The sequence below is a fragment of the Pyxicephalus adspersus genome, chromosome 2 (assembly GCF_032062135.1).
Source record: "Pyxicephalus adspersus chromosome 2, UCB_Pads_2.0, whole genome shotgun sequence".
Classification (NCBI taxonomy): Eukaryota; Metazoa; Chordata; class Amphibia; order Anura; family Pyxicephalidae; genus Pyxicephalus; species Pyxicephalus adspersus.
This window is the reverse complement of record NC_092859.1, coordinates 6,071,695-6,093,841: the sequence shown is the minus strand read 5'-3', so window position 1 is coordinate 6,093,841 and position 22,147 is coordinate 6,071,695. Positions and strand designations below refer to the sequence as shown.

The 22,147-nt window shown below is 42.2% G+C and overlaps 1 protein-coding gene across 1 annotated transcript in view; it reads left to right on the top strand.

Moving 5' to 3' along the window:
• DNAH2 (dynein axonemal heavy chain 2) overlaps positions 1 to 22,147 on the top strand; it is a 112,617-nt gene that overhangs the window by 48,577 nt on the left and 41,893 nt on the right. Inside the window, exons 15-43 of the mRNA XM_072399329.1 lie at positions 44 to 190; positions 4,210 to 4,366; positions 4,700 to 4,939; positions 5,398 to 5,586; positions 6,300 to 6,447; positions 6,796 to 6,988; positions 7,131 to 7,331; positions 7,791 to 7,947; positions 9,489 to 9,663; positions 10,441 to 10,604; positions 10,844 to 11,005; positions 12,188 to 12,291; positions 12,422 to 12,578; positions 13,151 to 13,233; positions 14,424 to 14,604; positions 15,240 to 15,378; positions 15,572 to 15,789; positions 15,995 to 16,087; positions 16,695 to 16,820; positions 17,468 to 17,578; positions 17,667 to 17,855; positions 18,266 to 18,369; positions 18,480 to 18,669; positions 18,776 to 18,956; positions 19,187 to 19,314; positions 19,405 to 19,557; positions 20,507 to 20,632; positions 21,103 to 21,321; positions 21,599 to 21,716. Of these exons, the coding sequence (XP_072255430.1) occupies positions 44 to 190; positions 4,210 to 4,366; positions 4,700 to 4,939; positions 5,398 to 5,586; positions 6,300 to 6,447; positions 6,796 to 6,988; positions 7,131 to 7,331; positions 7,791 to 7,947; positions 9,489 to 9,663; positions 10,441 to 10,604; positions 10,844 to 11,005; positions 12,188 to 12,291; positions 12,422 to 12,578; positions 13,151 to 13,233; positions 14,424 to 14,604; positions 15,240 to 15,378; positions 15,572 to 15,789; positions 15,995 to 16,087; positions 16,695 to 16,820; positions 17,468 to 17,578; positions 17,667 to 17,855; positions 18,266 to 18,369; positions 18,480 to 18,669; positions 18,776 to 18,956; positions 19,187 to 19,314; positions 19,405 to 19,557; positions 20,507 to 20,632; positions 21,103 to 21,321; positions 21,599 to 21,716 (4,553 nt within the window). The remainder of the gene's footprint in view (positions 1 to 43; positions 191 to 4,209; positions 4,367 to 4,699; positions 4,940 to 5,397; positions 5,587 to 6,299; positions 6,448 to 6,795; positions 6,989 to 7,130; positions 7,332 to 7,790; positions 7,948 to 9,488; positions 9,664 to 10,440; positions 10,605 to 10,843; positions 11,006 to 12,187; positions 12,292 to 12,421; positions 12,579 to 13,150; positions 13,234 to 14,423; positions 14,605 to 15,239; positions 15,379 to 15,571; positions 15,790 to 15,994; positions 16,088 to 16,694; positions 16,821 to 17,467; positions 17,579 to 17,666; positions 17,856 to 18,265; positions 18,370 to 18,479; positions 18,670 to 18,775; positions 18,957 to 19,186; positions 19,315 to 19,404; positions 19,558 to 20,506; positions 20,633 to 21,102; positions 21,322 to 21,598; positions 21,717 to 22,147) is intronic.

Genomic DNA, 22,147 nt, shown 5'->3' with positions numbered 1-22,147 from the left:
GTGTGTTACGGATCTTCTTTTAACCTTTGTTTCCTTTTTACAGGAATGTGCTGAAGTTGTTTGTGGAGATCCATTACTGGGAGAGGCTACAGTTTGAGATCCCCCATTATGTAGTGGACATTTACCAGCGGCAGGAGGACCTCCGAAACCTGCGAGAAAATGTTCTCCTGGTGGTTCGCGCCTATAACAGGTGAGCAGTCTTGCATCGCCATCTTGTGGACAGAGCTGATCATTTTTAGACAGCTTAATACATTGTTATTAATATTATACAGTATACAGTTATATAGCACCAACATATTACACAGCGTTGTACAAAGTCCAGAGTCATGTCACTCACAATCTAATGTCCCTACCATAGTCATATGTCTTTAATCCAGTCTAAGGTCAGTTTTAGGGGGAAGCCAATTACCCAAAATTACCTGCATGTTTTTGGAATGTGGAAAACTGGAGTACCTGGAGGAAACCCACACAAATATGGAGAGAACCTGCAAACTCCATGCAGATAGTGTCCTGGCCGAGGTTCGAACCTTAACCCAGCACTGCAAAGACCAGAGTGCTCACCACGTAGCCACCATGTTGCCCGGTGGCTTTTTCATGTAGAATAGGCAACGCATATTAGATGCCAGCTTACTACTCAAATGTTGGTAAAGATTTCCCAGCATTCAATTCAGATACATAACTATTAGGGAGATACAATTGGGGTTCCTGTATTTTTACAGCAATGTACACAAGATAAAAGCCAGTCCTTACTTGGGATATACCATTAGGTAGTTATTTTTTCCACGACTTGCTGCATCCATGACTCTGGTCCTTCTATGTAAGCACTCAGGCGGCATATTACTGCTCAAGCACTTACCCAAAAGATCACCCGGTTCAATTTGTTCTGTATAGGGCCTGGGTCTACATTTAAGTCAGCACATGTGCAATAGCATTCCACTCAAGTCTTTACATGAGAGAATCAGAGTCAGTAATGCAACGGTCCGTGGTATTCATAGCTATTTAATGGCTCACCCTACATAGGACGGAGGGCTGTTTTACATTTCTTGTTATCTTTTATCTACAAAGCGACAACATATAATGCTGCACTGTAAAATAAAATGCACATTATAACTTTACATAAAATCCAAACACCAATACAGGTGGTAAGGAGGATGCTATCCAAATGAGCTTACAATCTAAGAGATAGTTACAAGTGGAGAAGCACAGTGGCTCAGTGGTTAGCACTCTGGCACTGGTTCGAATATCAGCCAGGACAATATCTGCATGGAGTTTGCAGGTTCTTCTTGTGTCTGCGTGGATTTTCTCCTACAATCTAAAAACATGCAGTTAGGTTAGTTGGCTTCCCCCCAAAATTGACCCTAGACTGTGTTAATGACATATGACAATGGTAGGGACATTAGATTGTGAGCCCCTTTGATAGACAGCTAGTGACATGACTACGGACTTTGTACAGCGCTGCATAATATGTCGGCGCTATATAATAATAGAAGGCAAATGATAACAGTACAGTACTGTAAAAGGTTTTCAGGAGAGATATACTGCAATTGTGTACAAAACAAAAAAATTGTACTCCTCACTAGATTTCATCTCTCTAAATACACTAAAAGTACAGAACAAATAGCTGTTGATTTCAGTGTTAAACCCAGAAAGTTTTTCAAGCCGGGTGGAGAGAAGCTGTAGGCTAGTGGTGGCCCCTGTATTGTGACCCAACATCTCAGTACCACCCAAAAACACCCAGGTGGTTACTGAAAAGTGCTGGGTGGGCCGCCCCGCTAAAAGGGGCCGGGGAGATCACTGGATTTGTGAGAAATATATGAATACATGAATTCTTGAACACTAGATGTCAGCCTGCTTACTTCATGGCTGATGTGTTACAAAGGACAAAGACCATTGGTCACAGGTAGAAAGGGCAGAAAGGAATCTATTGAGCAGACTGAACAGACATTTTTGAATAGTATATTTACCAGATAGAAGAAGAATAAGGAGAAGTCCATTGTTAGTGTTTGCATACACATTAAAGAAGAATATAAACTGACATCCGATTGGTGGAGGTTAAGGCTCTTTTCGTATATACAGGTAGATCAAAAACTATATACAGGGAGGATGTATTTAAAATAATGGTAGAAATTAGCAAAGGAGAGGCAGAATTGGGGCAGATGGTCCACCACAGAGGGAGACGCCTTCAGCATTGTAGTCATGCACACTAAATTGGAATTAAACCCATTACGATCACTTATCCCTGTTCCATCGCAGGGTGGCAGCATCGTCTTACTTCCTCCTTGTGATCATCAGCCATTTTCATTGGCTGAGCTGGGTTGACATAACTCCCACACGGGAGTGCAGAAGTTTATTCAGTCTGGGCAAGTACAGGGAAAGCTGGGATTGCCGGGTACTCTGGCAACCAAAGCTGGGCTGCACATGCATCAGGCAGGTAGGAGACAGGACATTGCTTGGTACTTTCTGCAAAAATGACCTGCTGGATCGAATAATTTCAAAAGAGGAACTTAGGTTGTTAAAGTTTAGTTAACTTTAAGTTACACAGGCTAAAGCCTAGCACAGACACTGAGAACTGTCCCAGAAACAACCATTAGTAATTATTTACAATGTCATTAGGAAAGAACGTGTGTTGTACAGTCATCGCTGTTCTTTGTAAGGAAGGACTCATACCAATCATAGTAAACAATAGTAGCTGTCTGTTGTCTAGTGACTTTCATTTTATATCAGCCTAATACATTCCAGATGCATCAAAAGAAATGGCATCATACAATTTGCCACAAAGCAGCCACTAAAAAAAGCCTGTCACTTGCCAGCATGTTACAAAAGTAATTGGATTCTTTCCGCTGAGGTCTAATATACCCACTGCTGAGTCAGACCCATAGCTTTGTAAACAGCGAATTTCATACCCCCTGATGGTTGAAGAACTCTAAATCTGACTCTGCAGAGCTGAACAGAGTGGGGGGGGGGGGTGTTGGACCTGTACAAAGTGGCCACTGCTTCCATTCAGAGAGCAAGGGTCCTTCTCACGAGACATTGAACTGCAAGACTTTCTGAACTTGATGAATGCACCTGAAATGGATTTAGTTGATTTAAACTGGTAATTTAATTGAGCTTTGATGTGGAACTAAAACCCTAACATAAAAAATGTTTGCATGAAGGGACAGGTAATGTGATGTTATGTGACAATCAATCAACAAAGATCAATAAATCAGTGCTTAGTGCATAACACACTGGGCAAGGTTTTTAAATTTGCCCATTGAAACTGACCACCTGCTAGCTCTAAAAAGAGGTATGGTGCTAAATACAGTGAAAGGGATTTCAGGTAGTGCATAGAAATCTATGATGCAATGACCAGGCCCATTGAGGCCTATTGGGACACCAGGTAGATGGATAAAAGCAATTTCGGTGTTCCCAGCCCTAGGCTATATTGTCGGGTTCTCCATCCCTGCCAGTGAGTTTTGGTCCATCTGGATGCTCCCTCTCTCCTCCATCTTTCCCTTTCTAGTGGGGTACGGCCTGGGTCCACCACTATTACAGGTGTGTCTGGTCCTGCAATTAGTCTTCTGGTACTTTACCACCCCCATCCTCTGGTGCAAGGATGGCAGGGTAGTTCCCTCTCTTGAAACACTGATGAGAATAGATACACATGATCTTGGCCAAAAGGCTGAGAAGCGACCAGTGCTACTAATGGAGAACATTAGGTGACATGCAACTCCATTCCAGGACATAGAAGGTATTTGGCTTTGCAGAAGAGGGGGTGGAAGTCAGGTGATAGTTGGAGGGAATGGAAGGTGGGTATGTACAACTTCCTAAATCTTCCCTCCTGCCTTTCCATCAGTTTTATGCAGTTGTACATTTTCCAGTTGTCCTCTGTTGTACTGAAATTGCTTACTCTGCTTTACCTGCATACTGTGAGCTTTTCACATCAATCATCAAGGCTCAGTTCTATATGTGGGCAACATCTAGGGCAGTCTGCATTCAAATATGATCTACCTAGGAATGACCTCTCCTCCAGACCCACCCATCAAAGCATTTTATTATTTGTATAAATCTTGAGAAGAGTACTAGGGGAGCTATGTACATCCCCTTGCTGGCCCATCTTACCAGCCATTGCAAATAGACATGCAGAGACCCAACTACTGGTGATTTTATTAGTTGATGAGATTTATTCATCAGCTTTCAACTTACTGCCTTTTTTCATTCATGCTTCAGGATCATAGCAGCTCTCTCCACAGAGGAACGTGGCCTGTTCAGAGAAAGAATCCGTTTCTTAGATAAGAAGATCCAACCTGGTCTTACGAAGCTGCACTGGTCATCCAAGGGAGCATCAAGCGCCTTCATCAATGATTGCCTGCTACATGCAAGCAAGGTGAGCATGCTCAGAGCGATTTCCAGCTCAAGTACATCATGAGTTGGAGCCATGTATAAGCAACTTTAACATTACATAACTGATTGCTTGACACAGTTATTGGGAGTCATGTGTGCAGACCGAAAGAACTGCGAGTTCTAAGTATGAAGCTTACAGATATCTTATCCATGCTGCTATCTGCCATCTGGTCCTCCGTTCAGGCGTAGTTCTGGGTTCAGCCTCTCAGACAAGACAATTGCCATTTGTTGATGATCCATATAACACCAAATCTTCAAGTTTTGAGTCCCAAGTCAAAAAGCACTCAGACTACTTTCTACTATTCTCTCTTTTCAGATCCAACAAATTGTAGACAACTATAAGGCCTCGAACCTGAACATCTCGCGGTGCGCTCAGACGATTAGTGAGTCTCTGTTGTTCCACATTGACGGAAACCGCGTCTTCCGCGATATGGAGTTCCAAGAAGCACAGGAGGAACATCGTCGAGCCGTACAGAGTCGCCTGCAGAACCTCCATGAGGAGATTTGCTCTCTCATGAGGACCACTTACGAGGTTTTCAAGGCAGATGGAACCGAGGTAAATTAGGATTCTCAGTTTACTGAACACAAGGATTTACTTTCATTTCATGCAGAGAGATAATCCAGAAGAAGGCTTTCATGCAATGGAGGCTCAGTAGCTGCAACAGTTCTTTGCAAGGAAAGGATGCATGCTGCAGAGCAGGACCCTTACTTTCTGTGTAAATTCTGTGGTATCTCTACAGAGGTCCCACCCCCCCTGCTATATCAGACCTATAGCTATCAGCAAATCTCAAGCTTGTGGCTGACTGGAGAGCTCTGAAACAAAAAAGTTTATATGGGCTTTTTTGCCATCTGAGTTAATAATAACCAGAGTTCGCTTACTGAGCTTGAGTTTTTTTTTCAATTCTGTCAATTCTGTGTCATTAAGTTGTTGAGAAATAATTAGAATACTATTGCAATTGACCAGAGTCTAAATAAATATTATTTTGTTATCTGAATCTTTGGTTTTCCCGGTAGGTCCAGCAGCACTGGGTGCAGTACACAGAGAAAATAGATCGTCTGGTGGAAGAGGCCTTCAGACTCAACATCAAGTGGTCCCTTCAAGAACTGTCTAAGGCCATCAATGGAGACAGCAAAACAACCCCAAGCCCTCTTTTCCGAGTGATGGTGGTACTACAGAATGATGTTCCTGGCTCCATTGCTGAGGCAAGTGTTTCTACTCAGAGATTTGTTGAAAATGTTTTTTTATTTTTTATAAAGATGATTTAATGTGAGATATTTAACAGTTCTTGTTTTGATGCACCTGAAATGTATTAACCACCTAGCCGTTAAGCCCGACCTTCGTACGGGCAAAAAAAAATGGCTAGGATGGTTAAGCCCTTATTTTTGTCACATCCTTACCTCCATGGTCCCGCTGTGCACATCCAGCGTCGTTTTCCTATTCCAGCGTCGTTTTCCTATTCCAGCGTCGTCCTCCGTCCATCGTCGTCTGTCGATCTCCCTCCAGCGTCGGGGGCCAGTGGGACCGGTAAGATGCCGGCCGGTATCTTGTGTTCCGCTGCCCGGCATCTTGTGTTCCGCCGCCCGGTCGGCGGAACACAAGATACCGGCCGGAGGAACACAAGATACTGGCCGGCATCTTACCTGGTCCCGCTGATCGTCCACGTCCTTCTTCGTCCAGCGCCGGATGATCTGTGAAACGAGAAGCCGTCCGGCCTACAATTAAAAAAAAAAATTTCATGAAAAACAGTGGATCACTTTTGGTACAGAAATCTAGACCTCAGTGTAACGCTCAGGTGGTTAAACTAAAGGTTCAGTTGCCATTCAGCCTATCAGTGTCAACCTAAAACTGAATTAGTTTTGGCTGAACAGTCTGATTTATGATATTCTTTGATTTTAAGTTTGACTTTCTGTTCTAGGTGGAGTTCTCACCCACTCTGTTGCAGCTAGCCAACATTGTGAACAGTGTCTGTTCTGAAATTCTCATTGCGGTTTCCAGTTTTAAACGTCTCCCAGATATCCTGACCAAGAGGAAGTCTATGCGGGATCCCATACACAACATCCTAGGTAAGGAAACCCAACAATTGCAATTCACATTAGTTACTGGAAATTTGCTGCCAAAAGCCCCCACATTCCTCCATCAGCTTTAAATTCCTCCACCTCACCCAAATTTTGAGCTGCTATCTTCGTGTAAGACTTGGCCTTCTGGTTTCCCTGCTATTCAGTTCAGTTAATGAACTTGACATGTATGCTTTTTTTTGGAGCATGATAGATGCAGAATTAAAGAGGTCAATATGAAATTTACAAATACCTTTAAAATATAATTGGGGCCAGAGCATAAAAAATGCTTAAAAAAGTTTAAAAACTGAGTAATTTAAAGTTATATTTCATAGATTAAGATGTCTTCACTTACAGAGCGTGATGAAGAAATCAAGAAGATCCAAGCTCTGATCAGTGGAGGACTGGCTGCAAATGCCACCCTGCTCCAGGCCTACCTGAAGACATGGGACTCCTTCCGAATGATCTGGGAGCCACAGAAAGACACTTTAATTCGCCGCTACCAACGCCTCAACCCCATGGTGTCTGCGTTTGATGCTGACATTGCTCGGTAAGAATTTTATATTCCCTCCCTGTCCAAATATATTCACATGTGAGGACTGTGACCTGCCCCCTTATCCAACCTTGTACACCCAAAAGGCTTCCAATCACTTTGTTTTTATCATCTTTTCTTCATTACAACCAATTTCAAGGTACACAGAGCTGGCAAACAATGTTCAGAAGCAGGAGACCGTACAGAACATCCAGTTTGTCATGTTGGACTGCAGCCAACTCAAGTTCGCTTTGGTCCAACACTGCAATGAGTGGCAGAACAAGTTCACTGGCTTACTGAGACACATGGCCACCGAAAAACTGATGGAACTGCACGCGTATCTACGTGACAATGCAGAACGGTGAGGGTACACTGTCTGCCTTTCTTGCATATGTTGCAATGTTTTTTGCTATCATCTTGTCTTCTCTTTAGGTTACCATTTTAAGTGAATGTCAAGGCAAAACAAAACTTATATTTGATGCAGCTCCGCAAAACAGCACATTTGCCTATAATTTGTCCCTTTAAAATGCTGCAATTTCAGAAAAAATACTGTTTATCTGCCAGGAATCAAGTGAGCTTCTAATGTCCTTTTTTAACATAGTGCCTCTTCTGTACTGAAACCCCAAGCAGTGTTGAGATTCAGTCTATTGGTCTACCCACCTCCATCTATTTTTTGTCCTTTGCTGTCTCTCTCCACATGACTCCCAGGAGCCTGTCCTCATACCATGTGTAGAGAAGGGACTTTTGGTAGACGTGGTTCTAGGTTTATATGTATGTCACTTCTAGCATTCTGATTCCATTTCCTACATATGTCCTGCAGAGTGATGAGGTCTCCGCAGACCCTGGAAGAACTAGCACAAAGCCTGACCTTGTATGACACCCTTCAGAGTGAGCTGTCCAAGGTGGAGAGTCAGATCATGCCTATTCATGACCAGTTTGAAATTCTGAAGAAGTACGAAGTTGCTGTGGAGGAGTCAGTAAGTATTCCCATATATCCAATCTATCCAATATATGTTCTTGACATGTATGACTTGGAGCATGATTCAACAACTAGTTGCAGTGCTCCTGAATCCATGTTGTTTTTAAAAGTAACAGTTGTTTATACATTTCAGCCTAAGAGAAGGTGCAGACCTGCTTTGGGATCTTTCCACGTGGCTTCCTATGACTGGCACCCTGCCAGCTGCTTGAACCTTCTCATTGCAGCACTGGATGTTAAAGAACCAGTGTCTGCACATTAGACAGATGGCAGCAGTGAGTGGTAGTAGTGCTGCTCACTGCCATCCCTGTTCATTCCCCATGGAGCTGCTGCCGGCAACATGCGGCATCTCCCAAGAGGCAGTGGTTCCTGGAATGAGGAAGCAGTAATTGCACTGCAACTTAATGGCCAGTGTAAACATAGCCTAAGTGACCTCAGTATACAATAGACCACAGCTATTTACAAAAATGCAACACATTAAAACACAACCAAAAAAATGTGTAAGAAACCCTTGAAAACCAAGAGAACGAATATGAAGTTTTAAAACAATCATTATTTGCCTATTTAAAATGTTAACTTACATCCTGCTTAAATCCTGTGATTTAAGCCTTGTGGGATCCTATACTAAAAGTAAAAAGCCACAGTGCCTCTCTTTCCAAAAGCCTGCTGTGCAAGTCTCCTTCTCCTGGCAAAAGAAAAACTTTTTCAATCTCAGTGAACCTGTTTACTGAGAAAGTGTTATGGAAACATACCCAATGGGTTTGATTTATTATAGCTCTCCAAAGCTGAAGATAATAGACTATCAAAGGAAAACCTGAGTGATCCAGCAAACGTAGAATGAATTATATAAAATCATTTCCTGGTATATGGCAAAAGTTTTCAATCCTTGACCAAATCCATTCTAGGTTCACTGGGTCACCCAGGTTTATCCATGACAGTGTATCTTCTGTAAGTCTTGGAGAGTTTAACAGGTCATGACCAACAGTAAAATATACAGCTGCTCGAAGATCCCAAACTGAAGGGAAGACCAGGCAAGGTGTCTGTGAGGGAACTTTTGAATGTCACATCCCTGGAGGGTAGGTGAGTGTAGTTATGTTATAAACTGATTCTATTGATACAAGCCCAAAGCTTGTCACATAGGGCCTAAAAATAATAATTCCTTTATAATCTGCTCCAAAAGCTGTCTGCGACAGTTGCAGCCTTAGAACTCTTGCATTGGGCTGTGACATATATGAGAGGTCCCCTATATATGTTCCCTTTACCCAGAATTTCTACTTTGTTAGGCCAAGCAAGCCAATCAGAACAGTTTTCAGGCTAGTACTCAATCACAAATCCCTGCTGTTGTGCATACACAAGAGAACAATTCTCATCACACTATAAAAGGTAAGGAGTAAATGTGACTAAAGAATGAAATTGAGCTTTCAGTTACAACAGCCAGTATAAAGGGCAAACATAGAGATTACAATTGGAAGTTTTTGCAATTCTGAAAATTAAACATTTAAGATTCATCATGCTCACAATGGTCATTTCTGATTGGCTCAGGTGCTTCAGACGCTGGACTCCCTGAACAAGGCATGGCTGTCCTTCCAGCAGAGTCTTATCGACAGCGAGACCATGCTGAAGAAATCCAAGGAGAAGTTCAAGACCGGTCTCATTCATACTGCCGAGGAGTTCAAGAAGAAATCACGCTCCCTGCTGGAGGAGTTTGCTGGAAGAGGTAAGACCCAGCTACAAATGACTTCTAAAAGGTAACATTTCAGTATTTAATGGTCTCCATTCTAATTCATCCTGAAGATGTCAAGGTCAGGGCTCTGTGCAGGACATTTGAGTTTGCCCATTCCAAGCTCATCACACCATGTCTTTATACATCTGAGTTTGTTCACACGGCCACAGTCATGCTGGAACAGGAAATAGCCTTCCCCCAACTGTGACCAAAAGGCTGGAGGTCTGAAATTGTCTAAAACTTATTTAATGTTGTAGAAATAGCAGTACTCCTTCAAGTACTTGAAAAAACCTAATCATTTGAAGGGGTTCCTATATAGTGCATTTCACAAACTGGATAAATCCTCATTATTAGATTCGGAATATTTCAGAAATGTTGCAGCTCACCAGTTTGTCACTCCACTGTGCAAAGCCAAAGCTACTACAAGCTACTACATAAAGGAAAAAAACATCATGGTTGCATCTCGTCATGTTCCATTACAGTGTTCTACCTAGCTTCTTTTTAGCTGGGTGCACTACCCAGCACTTTTCAGCAACCACCCGGGTGTTTTTGGGTGGGTACTGATAAGTTGGGTCACAATACAGGGGCTGCCACCCACCCTACAGTTTGTTCCCACCCAGCCTTAAAAAAATTTCTGGGTTGTGCACTATTATCATTGGAAACAAGAAGCTTGTCTGATGAGTTACACTGAGTCAGTGGACCTCCACAGTCCTCACTGTGCTTAAGATTGCAAATGCCATATTCCTAATTACACATCTGTCTTTTCTGCAGGTCCTTTCTCCAGCTTAGTGGGATGTGATCCAGCTCTAGAACAAATAGCCATGTTCCGACAAATGATGAACACCTTAAAAGAGGAGGAAAATACTATTCGCACTGGACTCAGTATGTTCAAGATAGAACAACCGGGTTCAAAGGACATCCAGGCCCTAGAAAAGGTGGGAGAAAAGAACAAGAGGAAGGGGTCAAGTTTGTCTGTATCATTGACATTCTCATGGTAGCCCAAATGTAAAACTGCTAAATAGCTGTCTGTACTTTCTAGAAAAGATTACTGATTTAATTTAGGTGCAAAAAACCCTAATGGTATAAAATGTACTATAATACTTAGATGAAATGTAATCCAGCTGCAACTGTGCTTTAGAAGAGCTGTGGTGATGTGTTCCCTCTGTCTTTGCAGGATCTGGACTCTTTACAGCTGATTTGGGAAGCCACCAAAGAATGGGAACAGAACTGGGGTGACTGGAAGTCTGGGCGGTTCCTAACACTGCAGACTGAGATTATGGAAAATACAGCACAAGGTCTGTTCAAGAGGCTGACCAAACTAAGCCGAGAGCTGAAGGTGAGGGCCACTTCTAAGTTGATTTAAAGCTCAACTCCAAGCAGGTATTTAGTACCAAAAATTATGAACCATTAAATATATTTTAAGGTATTTTAGGATGCGTGAGATTGGCAAAATTTTCTCTTTGAGCAAAAAGGCTCCTTCTGGGCATGCCCGAGATACTCAGGCATGCACAGAAGGAGCACCTGAGAGCCTCCAGGGATGCCTGACTTAGGTATCCCAGGAGGCATTGCGTTGCCATTCATTCTCGACCGCCTAGGCACCCGAGACCTAGGGGGTGGTGCTACACCATTTTTTTTAAAAAGGGGGTGTTGCACCTAAAAAAAAAAAAAAACAGAAGTTTTACCTTACATAAAAGGATTCTCTACCCTATTATGTAAAGTGAAAATTCTGAGTTTAGGTACCCTTTCATATCAGGCTCTTGCAATTCACTACAGAGCAGAGTGTGAAGAAGCAGCACAGAACATACTGTTAAGATCCTCAAGTCTGCTTTTTTTTCTTTCACTGTGCAATCACAGGCTGGGGGAGGGACAGGACCTGTAATGTTACTTACCTACAACATGGAAAAATCAAGTGTCTTGTCCAGTGTGACCGGGCTGTACTGTGAGTTGTGGGTATTGCAGGAATAGACAGAAATACACATTTTTTGCAAGTAACACATTCCTGTATATGTATGTATTAGATTGGCAAGTGTTTACCTTTAACAAGGTAAAGAGCAACGTGTGACCCACACCAACCTATTAGAATTTATCTATCACTGAAAGACTTATTTATAGTAATAGTTTATAGTATAGTAAGAAGTGGCTATGGGATCCAGTAACTGGCCTAAGGTCAGGGCAAGCAACAGGCTACCACACAAGACATAGTGACTGGAGAAACACTGCAGTGTCACTGGAGGACAAAAAGTACAAGAGCACCACAAGTCCTATTGTATTCCTTCTACACCACCCAGAGGTACTCCAAGTTTTGGGATATCCATTTTGCTGCAAGTTTGAGCTCAACTACACCACCATGCACACCAAAAAGCAATGATTGTGCTTCTTAGGAGGTTACTGAGGCACATTAGGGGATACAGGGGGTCTTGTGTTCTAGCTTGGAGCAGAGTTGATATCTGTGTACATCGGAGTAGTTTTGTATCTGACCTCATGACACTACAGGAAAATCTACATCTTCTTTTCATAGGACAAAAACTGGGAGGTTGTGGAGACATCGAGGATGCGGATAGACCAGTTCAAAAGAACCTTGCCTCTTATTGTTGACCTTCGGAACCCAGCACTTCGGGAGAGGTACAAGATGTTTTATTTGATTTTATGGTGGTGTGCGATTTGGTGTTTTGTAGTCTACGATCCTGAAACAAAGACCAGGATGGCAACCCCATATATTTTACCTGAGGTCTAATTATTGTTTACTTCCTAGGCACTGGACACAGGTCAAGCAGGAGATTCAGAGGCCATTTGACCAGGCCGGAGATGACTTCACTTTGGAAAAAATTGTTGAATTGGGCCTTGACCAGCATGTGGAAAAGATCAACGAGATCTCCACAGCTGCCACCAAGGAGTTGTTCATTGAACAGGTAAGATGTTCCTTTTTAGCCACCTTCTTCTGTGTGGTAATGAATCCTAAAGTGCCTACCGCTTACACAACCCCAATTTACAAAAGGCTGAGGACTCTCTCACCTGCCAGAACAGCCAATTACAAAGCATAGGGACCGTCCTCAATACCTAGAAGTACCCGGTATTTTCTCTCCTCACTGAGTCCTCTAGGTTGCAAATGTAAGCTAAAGCCCAATTAATTTTTTTGGGGATCCATACTTATGGTGGCCCCTGGTGGTCATACGCCTTGTGGTGCCTATGCGCAGGCTGAGCACCCAGTTAGGACAATGAGGGCATTTGCAGAAGCAAAGAAATGCACTGCCCAGCAAAGTCACACATTGACAAAATGAGTGGATCAAGGATAAAGATGAGTATTGAACTAGGTGGGCTTAGCTCAGTGGAGAGTGCAACCACATTGCAGTACAGTAAATTCCCTTTTGCCTGCTTAGGGTTTTGTATTGCATTATGTGAAGAAGAGTAAACAAGAACAAAGAAGTACTGTACCCCCAGGGTTAGCTTCACTTTCACATAACTGTTTTGCATTTTTACTTAGGCCTTGGAAAACATCACAAGAACTTGGGAGGACACCAAGCTGGATATTGTCTCCTACAAAGACAAGGGCCACCATCGCCTGAGGTGAGTGATACAAAGATTTGTTCGTGAAAACATGTAATAAAAAGTTCACAGTAAGTAATTACTGACAATGTAATATTGTGCTTCTTACGGAATTACCATTCATTAATTTATGATTGGGTATGCACAATATCTACAATGGAAACGTCTCGTCAGTCCAAATTTCCTCAACTTATTGGGCTGTCACTCACCCTTTATAATGGATCTCTCCAATGGGAGACCATATGCCCTTTGTGTAGCTCATCTATATTCATGGTTAAAAAACAGGACATGACCTATGTACTGCTGGGACTAAAAATGAGGCTACCAAATAAGGTGTGGACTTAGGAATGGTGGCTTTTTACCATACAACGCTCTACAAGGCCTCCTGGCTCCATGTCCAAAACTGGAACCTATTAAGATCTGCCAAAAATCTGTTTCTCAATATCAGACAACAACTCTGGAGACTTGACGAGACCATGGCACATATACCCTGTCTACAATCCTGAAAGCCAGCACATCACACTATGCAGAAAGGTTTGGGCACATAGACTTGTGAGACTTGTGTAGCTTCTGCCCATGCTTATTGACATTGCTATTATTACTGATTTTATTCCCCACATTTTTGTTACTAACTTCCTCAGGCGTGCCAGATTCCCCATTGTTGATTGACAAGTGGTTTGTGAGTGCTAGGATATCAAATGAAAGGCTACGTACACACGTTCAATAATTGTTGTTGGAAAGAATCTTTTCCTACTGCAAAAGGAACTAATACAACTGAACGAGTGTTGTACATACAGCGCCATTCTGCTCTATGGAGAGGGGTGAAAGAGAATAACAAAGCGGCACCCCGCTGCACTCTCTTCACTTGTATTACGATTGTTTGTTGTTTGTGGATCTGCCAGCACTGATCCATGAACGACGTCGGACAAGCGCTGTACACATACCAGAATCTGACGTGTGTGCAGCGCTCGTCTGCAATCTGTATGTAGGCCAACAGTTGGCAGATTGCTTTGCTGCAAACCCAATCAGAAGCTCCAAAGGTTCCTAGAATTTTGTCAAGTTTCTAGCCAGCATAAAAACTTTGCCAATTACCTTTATGTAACTGTATTCTGAACAACATACTTGGATTATAGCAAGAGTTGAGATGTTAGCCCTTAAAAAACTCTGTTTTTATGAACCTACCACCGCATAAATTCATTTTCTTTTAACAGAGGAACAGATGAAGTTTTCCAGGCCCTAGAAGACAACCAAGTCAGCATTTCCACCATGAAAGCATCACCGTTTGTGAAAGCATTTGAGCAGGAAGTGGACCGGTGGGAGCGTTGTCTGTCCCATATCCTGGAGGTTATTGAAATGATCCTCACTGTGCAGAGACAGTGGCTGTACCTTGAGGTGAGTTCAACACACACTCGAGATTCACGTAAAGGAGAACTATAGTAGCAGTTCCATTCCACTGCCAGGACTGGAAGAGGAATGCGTTGCCTTCTCTGACCCCATGTGATAGTGATGTGCCAATTTCAAGGCACAAATCCAGTCACATAAATGAGCCATGTCACCCATACCCAGAAGTGCCGGGTATTTCACAATCTAACCAAGCAGATGCAAGGTAAGGTGAGTATATCCTGCTTCATTGGAGACTTATCCAAGATCATTCTAGAGCTGACAGGTGCATTTAATTTGCAGTTGACCACTTCTTTACCTGTTTTTGAACATTTTGCCTTCTCATAAACCTATATGGGGATGAAAACAAAAGACTGAGGAAATATTGTAAGTGCAGGCCAGGTTGATCTTGCACGTATGCGGAGCCCAGATTAGACTTTAACTCCTCAGCATCCACATAAACCAGAAATTTCAATTTGGGCAACAATTTCCTTCTTATTTTGTTACAATCTCCTTACTTTCATTAAAGTGCTGTTAACACCGGCCATAAAAAGCTCATCACAATGTGATTCTCTGCATGCCATCATTTTGTACAGGAAAACTACTTCCATCCAGGTTAATCCTCACCCCTGTTTTTCTCCACACAGAACATCTTCATGGGCGAGGATATCCGGAAGCAGCTGCCTCAGGAATCAGCAGAGTTTGACCAGATAAATATCAGCTGGAAAACCATCATGGACAGACTGAACAAGGACAACAATGCTCTGCGTGGGACCCACTTCCCAGGTGGGTTGGGAGATGGGTAGAGATGGGCCTACCCAGATCCCCTCTGCTTGTATGGATTTGCCACACCGTTATTATTTCTGGGAACAGAATTCTATTTGAAAATGAGTGCTTGTTTAGTTTCACTTTAAATGTTTAAATTCCATTGTATTCAGAATTTTTCAATATTGATGGCTGGATTTTATCTGGTGTTCAGGCCTCTTGGAAAAGCTGGGGGAGATGAATGCAGTTCTGGAAGGTATACAAAAGTCCTTGGACCTGTACTTGGAGACAAAGCGGCAGATCTTCCCACGATTCTACTTCCTGTCTAACGACGACCTGTTGGAAATCCTCGGACAGTCCCGTAACCCAGAGGCCGTCCAACCACATCTTAAAAAATGCTTTGACAACATCAAGTCGCTCAAGATCCAAAAGGTAATAGTGCACGTTGCAGACATTAACTAGCTGGAGCAGAGGTATGTATACTGGGCAAAATAAATCTTTTATGTTGTATATAATGTCAATTATATTGTATAATAATCAATAATAATAATCACAGTTATATTATTTGAAGGCTGGTTGTTTTGATTCTTTTATAAACTTAATTGCAACTTGACCAATCGTTCTGTACAATCACCAGGTTGGCAACAAGTACGAAGGTGCTGGGATGTTCTCTGCAGAGGGCGAGTACGTGGAATTTACTCACCCTGTCCTGTTGGAGGGGCCTGTGGAAGTAAGTTTCTTTTTTTTTTTGGAAAACAAAATGTCTCAAAAAACAGAACGTCTCCACCTGTAGCAAGCAAGACCTAACAGCTGTTTCTGCAAAACAGCGCTATGAAAACATTAGTGGCCAAACAGTGTACTGCAGTCCCTGTATTGTAAATGCAATCCGAAATTTAGACCGGGAAACTGAAGGATCCGGATTATTGATGGCCGGATTCCGACCGGATTTCCGTCAACCTGTACTTAGAATTTTCACCAATCAACATGATTGCTTTGAGAATTTGCCTTGTTCAAGTTTGGTTTTAGTTGGGCATTAGTAAACCGAATCAATACAATCTCATGTAATTACTAGTTAGTACTGTAACTTACAAAATAGTTGTAACATTTTTTTTTTAAATCTTTAATTTGTTTTTTAAAATAATACCTGGTGGTCACTTATTTAGGCACTTCCTGTCACATGGGCTTGCAGTGGAGACCTCATGGTACCAATTCAACACACATTACACAGGCATGATCAACTGTTGTCACCATGTGAATACATTATAATATTGTACAGTACCAATAAAAGTTGTCTATGAGCACAGGAAGCTAAAGTTTTTCCCTCGTTCTTCCTGCAGGCCTGGCTGTGCGACATTGAGAGGACCATGCGCTGGACACTGAAGGAGCTTCTCAGAAACTGTCGTCTGTCACTGAAGAAGATGAGCAACAAACGGGACAAATGGGTGAAGGAATGGGCAGGCCAGGTGCGTGAAAAGCAAAACCTCAATATAAAATCTAACAACTCCAATCAGAAATCTGCCGTTTAGTAGTGACCATCCATATATCAGTCACCCTCATCTTGAGATTGCCTATGAGTCCATATACTCCCAACATTCTACATATTAACAATTACCAGGATATTGGCCCCCAAGGGAAAATTATATTAAACTTCCTCTCTTGAGAGCCATTAGCCAACTCTTTGCTCAGCTAGTGGCTCTTATTTTCATCTGTCACCCACCTGTGCAGTCTCTCTTGACAATTAGAACCCTGGCGATTTCCAGATCATGTGATTACTTTGTTAAGTTTGTAGGCTTCATTAACAAATGATTGTAGCATGAACGTGTCAATGTTTAAAAATGTAACTGTTAGATACTAATACAGTAGTAAATGAATTTGAAATACAGCAGTTTAATTTCCTTTATCCTAACATTTTACATTTGATAATCTATAATAAAAAATAAATGTACCAAATAGGAGCCTTACATGTCTATAAAATAAAAAATATCTATAGCTACTAAGCTGTAAAAGGCAAGCACAAAACTTAGTTATTACTTTAAATAAATATACAATATTTGCCTTTCTCCTATACCTATACCTCTCCCTGTCTCCTATCTATATGTCTTGCCCCCAGATGCTGATAACCTCCAGCCAGATTCAGTGGACCACAGATGTCACCAAATCTCTAGTGACAGCTAAGGAACGTGCTGACAAGAAATTTCTGAAGATAATGAAGAAGAAGCAGGTTGGTTTATAACAGGTTGTTTTTTGCTTTTCTGGTGTATTTTAGGTTTTATTATAAAAGCTTACAATCAACTCCATTGTAATTTTAGGTCTCCATGTTGCACAAATATTCTGATGCCATTCGAGGAAACCTGACCAAAATTCTGCGTCTGAAACTAGTGGCGTTGGTGACAGTTGAGGTTCATGCCAGAGATGTCATTGATAAGATGCTGAAGAGTGGATGTACTGATGTGGCTTCCTTTGAGTGGCTGAGTCAGCTGCGCCTATACTGGGATAAGGTGATATCTGATCTCCTGGTTTTACCTGCTAATGATATAGGAGGGCTAGGACAGCACAACAGAGAGAAGCTATGACTCTGTTCTCTTCATGCAGGGTGACACAGAGAGAAGGGGGCGCTATGAGTCTGTTCTCCTCCTGCAGGGTGACACAGACAGAAGGGGGCACTATGAGTCTGTCCTCCTCCTGCAGGGTGACACAGAAGGGAGCTATGAGTCTGTCCTCCTCCTGCAGGGTGATAGAGACAGAAGGGAGCTATCAGTCTGTCCTCCTCTTGCAGAAGGGGGCTATTACTTCATATTCTTTCTGCAGGCTTACACAATTAGATAGGGCTACAAGTCTTTCCCCACGGGTTGACCCAAACAAATATAAATATCGTAAAAAGCAATATTTTTTTTATTTTACTGTACAGGATGTTGATGATTGTATCATCAGACAGACAAACACTCAGTTTCAATATGGATACGAATATTTGGGGAATTCAGGACGTCTGGTGATTACCCCTCTCACTGACAGGTAATACCCCTTCCATCTGTATCTGGGTAAATATGTGGCTGGCCAGTCACACTATTAATACCTTTGTGATTCTGATCCATTGATTTGAATTGGTCTTCTTAATACTGCAGATGTTACATGACTCTCACCACCGCCCTACACCTTCACCGTGGAGGCTCTCCAAAGGGCCCGGCTGGCACAGGAAAGACTGAGACTGTAAAAGACCTGGGGAAGGCGCTGGGGATGTATGTGATTGTTGTAAACTGCTCAGAGGGCCTGGATTATAAATCTATGGGAAGAATGTACTCTGGCTTGGCACAGGTGAGAATTACCAAAAACTAGCAGCAGATTGCATACAGCTTCAGTTCTTGTTATTGTCTTACTTCTTCTCCAGACATGTATAATTTTACATATCTCTCCTTTCTAGACTGGTGCCTGGGGCTGCTTTGACGAATTTAACCGTATCAACATTGAAGTCCTGTCTGTGGTGGCCCAGCAAATCCTGTCAATCCTGTCTGCTCTCTCCGCCAACCTGACCCGCTTCATTTTTGAGGGCCGAGACATCAGCTTGGCATGGTCATGCGGCATCTTCATCACAATGAACCCAGGTGAGATCCTTCTCTCCAAGTGATGAACAATATGGCTGAACAGTTACTATGCCTAAAAGTTTTTTTTCATGATAAAATGTATTCGTTTATATTGTAATTTCAGAACCAAAATCCATTCCAAACAATGACAACTTTTGAATATCTTTTTTGTTTGTCCTGATGCTGCATTGACCTGAAGCACCTCTTGAATCCATCTTGTCTCTTTCTCACTTGCACTCTTCTGTTTACAGGTTATGCCGGTCGTACGGAGCTCCCTGATAATCTGAAGTCCATGTTTAGACCCATCTCTATGGTGGTACCAGATTCCACACTGATCGCGGAGATTATACTATTCGGAGAAGGCTTCAGTAACTGCAAGGTACCTACTTTGTGGGTATGAGACAGAGTGGTCACATTTCTGTAAGACTCCGCAGTCACTTTCCCATGTTTTATGTCCCATGTCTTATAGCTCCTGGCGAAGAAGGTCTACACTTTGTATTCCCTGGCTGTTCAGCAACTCTCCAAGCAGGACCACTATGACTTTGGCCTACGAGCTCTGACCTCACTGCTTCGATATGCCGGACGTAAGCGTAGACTTCGTCCAGATCTGTCTGACGAAGAGGTTAGCATTGAGTGAATATGTTTGTGGTATCCAAATCTGCTTTATAACCAGACCATGTTATGTCTTTTCTGCTGGTAAAGATAAACTCCAACTGAAAAAAAGGGAGTATTAAGCCAGGGACACACAGACCTCCTGGATGTAAGTCATCATATAGAATGGGCGTCAAGTATTGCAAGGGAATATAATGTTTGAGGCCCTCCTTTAAAATAGGGTAAGAAGACCTTCAACAACCCCTTTAACTTGATTGAAAAGATTATACCTTAGGCCTTCTTCACCCCTGAAATAACATTCCAGTCTCTGGGAACCCATGCTAAGCATTACTATATTTACTGCTGTCCAAACATTACTATAGTCGGTAGGAAGAATGCACCTTACATTGGTAATCAGGGCGAACAGTGATCCTTACATTGGTTGTCAGTGAGACGTATGTCCCTCACAATGTTAATCAGTGAAAAAAATTTGTCTTAAGTTCATGGTATGTGGGAAGAATGTTTCTTACATTAGTAGTAAGAGAGAAGCATGTCTTCCACCCTAGTGGTCAGTGGGAAGAATGCTTCTTAAATTGGTGGTCAAGGTGAAGAGTGATAGGAATGTCACTTTGTTGCTCACCCTTTACAAATGGCTAAAAATCAATTGTGTCAGTGGATACAGAGGCAGAATTTGCCCAGTACTCAAGGAACCTCAAATAATCTATGAAGAAACCCTAGCATTCCAACAAAACCGGGATGGGAAAAGGTAAGGGTAAGGTAAAGTTTCAATACCTAAACTTCTGACTACCCACTACTCATCTAAATCTGTGGTCAGATGTCATTCCACCCCCATGTCTTACCCCTTTCCCTGTGTGCAGGAGAGTCTGTAATTCTTCAGGTGTCCATGTCACTTCCCCCACTTCCTATTGTCTGTCCTGTAGCAAGGTACCCACTCTTCTTTCCATCATTTGTCTCCTCAGATTCTCATCATGTCAATGAAAGATATGAATGTAGCCAAACTCACTTCAGTGGACCTCCCTCTGTTCAGCGGGATCATGCAGGATCTTTTCCCGGGCATAGACGCACCATCAGCAGACTACGGCAAGGTGAGGCCAGAAAATAAAGACATTGCTTGCTTGTCTTTGTTGCATTGATTTAGTAATTGATTTTTGCAGTTGAAATAGGATAAAGGTTGCTAAAATAAAACATAAAAGTGGAACTATGGCCTCTTATTGAAAATTGTTCTGCGCTCTATTATAGGTCAGTCTGCACAACAGTTGTCTTTAGGTTCCTCTCCGTCTTCTCATGAGATTTGAGGGTCTGAAATTACCTTCACCTTGGTGCTACTAGCAGAAGTCACAGCACTGATGTATTTTTATGTTTTTAAATATATTCCTTTTTTATGTTTTCATGCAACATTTTTTTCATTTTGGCTGTGATTCTAATTAATACATAGACAGACCTTGCCTTCAGATGCAAGGTCTTCTTGAATTGTTATTTTTAAATGTAAAAAAGGCCCTGTGTATAATTATAAATATACTTTGTAAAAAAGCAATTTAATTTATTTTTGTGTCAGCTCCGGGAGCAAATTGAACAGGAACTGCGTCTCTCCGGTCTCCAAGTCACTCCATTCACTGTCACCAAGGTCATTCAATTGTACGAAACTAAATCCTCACGTCACTCCAGCATGATCGTGGGCAGAACCTGCAGCGGGAAGACCACTACTTGGCGCTGCCTGCAGGCGGCGCTGTCAGCTTTGCACCGCAATGGAGACACGAACTATAACTTAGTGCGAGTGAGTAATCAACAAAAATTGTGATTCCCACATGTTGCTGTATTGTCATATCAATCAGGAAGACAGTAGGACATATTTTTGACACATCAGTTATTTGCAGGGGTTTAAACAATGCGAAATGTAAACTTTGCCTTGACATAAGGAAAATTTCCCCAATTAGACATGGACGGCAACAAAAATCAGTTTTTATCACTACGCCTGTAATATTTCACCTACAAAATGTTTATTATTTAACCACAGGTTCTTTTTTTCTTTAAATATTATTTTTTATGTGCAGGAATTCCCTCTAAACCCCAAGGCTGTCTCTCTGGGGGAATTGTATGGTGAATATGATCTGACAACCAATGAGTGGACAGATGGAATCCTCTCCAGTTTAATGCGTACAGCCTGTGCAGGTACGTCAAAATGTAATTTGTTAATAGATGGATGTCATGTTTAGACAATGGACAACCCTAAAGTGAAACTGCAGGACAACGTAACAATAAAGTTTGACAATAAAGTCAGTCCGCCACCAGCATATACCGACCTTCTTTTTACCGTTCTTACCATCATGTTCACTGCTGGGAGGCAAGAAGCACACTGCAAGCCATACTGTCTCCATGTGATGGCGCTGTTGTCTGAACATGCCAGGAGCCAGTGCTGCCACCTAGAATGCCACATAATGCCCCATATCCATAGGTACTAGTTATATATCTTCCCTCCCAGTTAAGAATGGAACAACGGGCGGCCATGGAACATTAAGAAAGGCCAGGCAGGGGCTGTAAAGAGACTTTTTCAGGTCTCCAATATCACATCCATTTATTTACGAAAAACGTGAATCTGCTGA